The sequence below is a fragment of the Sipha flava genome, unplaced genomic scaffold (genome assembly GCF_003268045.1).
Source record: "Sipha flava isolate LNK unplaced genomic scaffold, YSA_version1 197_pilon_pilon, whole genome shotgun sequence".
Classification (NCBI taxonomy): Eukaryota; Metazoa; Arthropoda; class Insecta; order Hemiptera; family Aphididae; genus Sipha; species Sipha flava.
In genome coordinates, this window is record NW_020272774.1 from 1,842,029 (window position 1) to 1,848,943 (window position 6,915).

Here is a 6,915-nt window from a genome sequence, read left to right on the forward strand (position 1 = left end):
TTTAACCTGCTGCATGCACGTCTACAAGTGAATACGATTTAAGTGTTGTAAAACATTAATTATAATATGTTTACCATTAAGATATGTACTCAAGGCACTTACCGAGTTTACGGAACCATTGGTCGAAGCACTGTACGGTCCGCATTCGAAGATCATTTTCCATTCCGTTGGTAAATAACTGACTGTAAGTACTAACCGCAACTTATTACTTTTCATATAATCGCACAGTTCACTCGGAATATCCATATCTGGGTCGACCAGTACGATATTCTCGTCTAACGCTTTCCTCACTGGTTTTCCAGCCACTCGTTCCTTGCACAATTCGATCTGTGCAAGCACACGCGTGTGTTCAAAATAACGAATAATTAAGAACAGTGAGTACATTGTAACACATTTAAAGACGCATCGTAATAATTTCACTAACCTCGGAGTAAATGTCTTGCAACTTACTACTCGATTCGGGGCTCTTGTCACTTCGGACTAACCAGTTCGATGACGATGTCCGGGCCGCGTTAGTAGTGTAGCCACAAAATACTTTAAGCTTGTGCAAAACATCTCGTTTGCACTGGCGCACGCACGTCTAGTGAAAACAGTTAGATTGAACAATACAAACAGCCGATATAAACCCGTTTCGATATTCATTATACAACAAGGAATGGGCAACTGACGGCTTGCGTACTTTTTTTTCTATAGCTTATATAGCTATAGTTTTGGGTAAGTATTGTATTGGTTTAATCGTAAAATTAAATTATACAAAATATATACTGATTGTCAATTTAAATGACTTTTTTATTTTTTACTTTCATTACTCTGGTCCGCTAGATTTTAAAATTATATAAATTGATCTTCTACCTACTTTGAGTTGTCTATCCCTGCACTGTACAATAATTATAAATAATTTATACGTACTGATTCGTCTAAACCGTTCACCGAAGCGATTTGCGAGCCAATACAATAACTGACTTCCAATCCCGTTATATTATATACGATTATAAGATCCAATGAACATTTCATGATTACCGATAAATCACGAAGCTGTTCATCGATCGTGCGTTTCCGCATCTTGTTCATGCAATACATCGCCATATTTCTCTTCAATGATTTTGTGGCATTAGATTCTTCACTGATCATGCTACTAGAATCCATCGCGTTAAATTATAGCACTGTCCGGTATTTTATAGAAACAGAATATATATAATTGTTTAACAATTGAGAATATTATAAAAATCTCTGTAAAGTTTTTTATAGTATCCGTGCAAGTCGCAGAATTATATAATTCAAACTTCTTCAAATCAGCAACAATCAAACATTCGATCTATCAACAGATTAACCAGAAAAGTATATAGTTGTTTAATTTTATTTATTGTGGCCAACTACTTCAATAAACGTGAATTATATACGATTTATAATGATAAAAATAATAATACAATTTAAATTTATTCAAACCCTTGGGATTCGCCAACAACTTTTTCAGGGTCGCATCATGTGAAAAAAAAATTATTTCAAATCAACAACTGCAAAAAAGTCATTAAATTAAAAAAAGATTGAGAATTGCTGCTATACAATAGTTTCACAGTATACAATTTAAAATGTAAATAATTAATACAAATAACACACATATATGTGGAAATATATACAGTGTATATATTTAATAAACATGATACGGTTTTAAAAAATTTTAGAGAACTTGACTTTAAATCATACATTTTAATAATTTTATCAATTTTTATATTTTAACTAATTATTGAACAATTACACTTGAACTTGTATTTAGCTTATAAGGCACAATCTAGTACATTATTTACCAGAAAAATAAATAATTCAATAGGCGTACGATAAGACTTCGGTGTATCTGTACTAAAAGATTCCTATAAAACGGTAAGCAAATTTTTGGTTTGAACAAACGATTTTCTCGGATCAATTATACCGAGTAAAACGTTAATGCATTGATGCTCAAGTTGACAATAAGAATTATACGTAGATATATAAATATAAACCAGCAAAGGAAAAAGTCGGATCACACTTGACATTGGTGCAAATTATATCACATAACAATAAAACAAAACACTATTCATGGTATTTTAAACATTGCGAATATCATGATCTTAAATGATTAATATTAGAATATATAAAAAGAATAACATGAAAAGTTCTTAATAGTCGAGGTGCGGTTATATAATTATTTATTAAACTAATACATGTTATAGTATACAATACCTACAACATTAATATTCGTAAGCATTTTCATAATCCTTTGAAAATTTAAACTACTAACATATATATAATATATATTTAATAATATTAATTAAATTCAAAATTGGTTCTTTAACGTTAAAATATAATTAACATTCATAAAAACCTAATCGTATAATATGCATATTACGAGTATATCAAGGCAACATTTTCAAATTCTACGTGTCCCTTAATCTGTATGTATATATTTTTTTAGCTATCTTACTTTTATGAAGATATTCATATTAAATCGAAAAGTCCCTTATCATTTTTTCTAAATTATAAATTAAAATTACATGTACTATTTCGCACACAACTTGATTATTAATATGTGTATTAAATGTTAACGTTTTTCAGTGCACTTTTGAACAAATCGTGTTACGTTATTAAACTTTACGCATGCGTAAATGCAAATAAATCGAGGCCCGAAGAAAATGGTTTGAATCAGAGTTTCCCAAAGTGTATACCTTAGTGTGCCGTGGGGCAATCTGGTTCTACCAGATGTATGTGATTATTGAGAAACTTATTTTATATTATTTAAAAAAAAATTGTGTTATAACTTAATTTTGATAAAGAGTAATCATTAACAATATCCATTAAAAAAAATTTTTAGAGTAATGGTTTTACTTTTTTTTTTTTTAGAAAAATTAGAGGAATTAATGACATTATTAGGGATTCGCGAAAAACAAACTATTTTTTAAGGGTTCCGTGAATGTAAGAGTTTGGGAACCGCTGGTAGATGAAATAAATATAGTGACGGTTCCCGGTTTGAGAAGCACTGAGCTTCGTAACCTCGCGCACACGGTCGTCGGGGGTGGTGGTAGGCGCTGTTCGAACGGCCGACACGTAAACGTTTCGGTGCGACCGCGTGCGAGCTCGCGTGTCGTCCGCAACAAGTCCCGTTGGATTTTTCGCGGCCGGACGCGAGTGCGCGATGGCTCTCAACCGTGGCTGTAACGTCGTCGCGTTCGTCTGCTCGGCCGTCCTGGTCGTCGGCGTCGGCTCCGGGTGCGCGGACCATTACCCGCGGCCGGTGCGACGCGAAGTCGTCGTCGGACTCGGAGAATTCGCCGACGACTCGCTGAAATCGGTGACCGTGGTACGTATACAACGCGGCGGTGTGGCCTCCGCAAAGGTATCGTTCACAACCCTCTATGCCCGGTGCCGTGGTTTTGGATTTTTTTCGCGGGGGGTTGGGGTTTCAGGTTTTTTTTCCAAATTTACCGAATAATATTACGAATAATACACGAGGTACGAATTTATATTAGCCATTATTCTATTATTATCATGACCGCAAATGAAAAGTCGTTTACAACCACGTGATATAAATTAACGTTATCTTTCACTGTAGCAGGCCGTTAGATCGAACTTTTTTTCCTTCTGGTGGGTGGGGCCGAAACCCGGGAACCCTATCCCGAAAATACGCCACTCTGCGCCTGCCAATAGTACGTCCACTTGGGATAACGTGTTGTATATACAATCGTATATGTATGCTACGGTCGACAACTCTTGCGATCGGTCGATCTGTTTTTAGCTAGACGTTTTGTCTCGTGACGAGGCGGCATAACCGTTATACATATAACGCGGAGCGGTTACCATCATCCGTGCGACTGATTCCACTGTTTATTGCCGTTGGCCAGCAATAGCCATGGTTTTTTCTAGAGATAACTTGTAGTTTTTCCTACGCATTGTTGTTGAACATTTTTATCACAAAAACTACAGTTAAAAAATTATGATAACTCCATTGTTATAACTTACATAAACATCGGCACCCTGGGCGGTCTTCCACCCCTAAGACCAGACCAAGGTGCGTCACCAAGTACTTATATTAAATTGCTCAAAACGTATCGATGTTTTTGACCTGACTGACAAAAATGTATAGATATTCGATATAATTTCTACGATGGATAATTATAAAAGTTACCTGTTATGGAAATTTATCATTATTGTTATTCTGATTTTAACCTGTATTAGGTACAGCACTTGTTTTCAATGTACGCTGTTTAAAATTAATAAAAACTATTGATAAATTAATGGTGAGTACATATTGCACAATTGTTATTGTAAAATACGCCGTTGATTTATCGATAGTTTCGTTGTTTTTTAAGCAGTATATATTGAAAACCATATACGTAACACACTTTATTTGTGGGATCAATTTTTTTATCTATTTATGTAATCAAATAGACTGTTATATTTTCTTAATTTACTAATTTAATTTAATAAAATATCTAATATATTTTATTATAATGTTTTTAATATCATAAATAAATATTTAAAATATATAGTATTTTATAGGCTTATTGATGACAAGCTCAGTCAAAGGAATTATTAATATTACTAAAGATCAAAAGCCAAATATAAGTACAACACAATGTTTTTATTTTTATACATGGAGACATAAGTTGCAAAAAGTATTGATGAATTAAAAATTGTACTGGATCAAGTTATGAAAAATGGTAAATTTTTATAAAATTAACCCTAAAAAAATTCGATTATTTGCTCAGTTATATTAATCAACGGTTTCTTTTTTTATGATAATTATGATTATCCTACTATGATTATTCGTACAAAAATAAACTGGTTATCAAAAGGTCAAATTTTATTACGTTTTTATGAACTCAGAGAAAAACATTTGTTATGAAATCGATGAAATATGCTGATTATCAATGCAATAAATTTCAATTTTTGAAACTATCATATTTAGCTCATATTTTTGAACACATAAATTAATTAAATATAAGCATGTAAGGTGTAAGTCTAAACGTATTCATGTTTACAGATAAAATAACTGCATTTAAATACAAATAATTGATTAGGAAAAGTAAATGATAATAGTTTGGATAGGTACAAATTCTTTCACTGATAAAACTATATTTACTGGTAAGATTATACCAACTATCAATATCTCAACAGTATTACTTTACAAAAAACTAAATTATTAATTTTTAACTATTGAATTAGATTAAATTAGATTAGATTAGATAGAATTGTGTAAGTATTCCGCTTAATCTAAGTTTGAAAAACACGCAGCTTTCTTTAATAAAGAATGAAGAACTTGGAGAATTAAAAAAATATATAGCACTCACAAAAAAAAAAAAATGTGAACATTTAGTTGAATAAGCTCGAATTATGTAAATTTTGAATATACACAAAAAAGAGTATTGAAATTATTGAATTATTATTGAAATTAGCTTATTCCGTGTTATCACCATTTTCAGTATCTACTGTAGTAGGGTCGATTAGTCTGAACGCAGGCTAATCCGAAATACGTGGTAATCAAAACGCGCTTGAGAATTATCGATGTACAATATATGTACATAGTAATGGATTTCAAAAAGGGGCCTGAGGGGCCTCAAATTATCTAACTAAAATCTAACTTATGTGTTCAAAAATATGATAAATAGATTTTAGTTAGAATTAGCTTTGCTTAATATCCATAAACAATTTTATGTAATGTCTGAAGACGTGTTAGAAGTGTTTTCAAAATCTAATCCAAGACTACAATTTTCTTTAGCATTATAAATTTCATACTATATTATACTTTATTATAAGTTAAATATAATCTTTAGTAAATAGAAAATAAACATTTAAAATTACTGTCTATTCCTTTATATTTATCAATAACTGAAAGAAATTAAGTTGGCTGCCTTATTACTATTATAAGAATAAGATTGGATTGGAGTAGGGAGATTACTTTAAATCCAAATGATAAACAAGCTCAAAGGTTCTTTAAAAACAATATTTTAATAGTGTAGTGGTTTAGTAACACTTTTCTACAATATGATACTACCTTATAAACGTACAATACAACACTAAGCAAAACGTTGAGAACTCTAAAAGATGATCTCCCAAGTGCACCAACAAATATTTTCTATCAGACATAAAATAGTTGATCAGAATAATCCTTCTGGTCGAAATCGTATTGACAGAAACAAAAAATGAATAAATAATTAAATTATAGAAACTAGTATATTTAATATATATTATAATATAATATGGTTAGTATTATTGCTGCAATTACACTAATTTGAGCCCGCGTGAAAATAAAATTAATGCACCCCCCCCTCGTCCGAATTCTGCAGGGAAATTGTACCTTTAATAAATTGTAACCAAACTAAATATTTTGAATTTCAATTATTCAGTACGTGAAAAAAATTTTGATATATAATAATGTGTACAAAATAGAATTGATTAATTATTGTTCAATCACCATTAATAATTATTATTACAAAATGGTTTCATTTTTTTGCTTTCTACATATTTTTAAATATTATCATTGGGCTCTATTATAGCCTGAGGCTATGGGCCTGTGTATTTGACACACGCAACACACCCGATTGTTGAGTCACTTATTGATATTCATAAAATTCAGACATCCCAAGTTTCATTAAAAAAAAACTAATTAATAATTGTAATCTTAACACTTGTATTCAGTATTGTGATTATCTAGATACATTTATATAAATAAATTATCTACATAAAAATGTTTGTTATCTTTATCTTTTCTAGATAATAAAAAATGAACCGTTGAAAGTTATTGAAAAAGTTATCCGAGATAAAAAAATCACTCATCTAGATAATTTTTTTTTTCTCAAATTTGAATCGAAACGACCATCTGGGTCTTTATCGATGTCTTTTTCGCTTGGGAAGGGTAGAGTGTACTAAGAGGCACTTGTACCC

General features: G+C 31.2%; 1 protein-coding gene across 1 annotated transcript in view; it reads left to right on the top strand.

Moving 5' to 3' along the window:
• Positions 1–3,089: 3,089 nt before the first annotated feature.
• LOC112681846 (lysosomal acid phosphatase-like) overlaps positions 3,090–6,915 on the top strand; it is a gene marked incomplete in the record, with an annotated part of 15,266 nt that continues 11,440 nt past the window's right edge. The window contains 1 exon segment of the mRNA XM_025552171.1: positions 3,090–3,331. Coding sequence (XP_025407956.1) covers positions 3,167–3,331 — 165 coding nt within the window.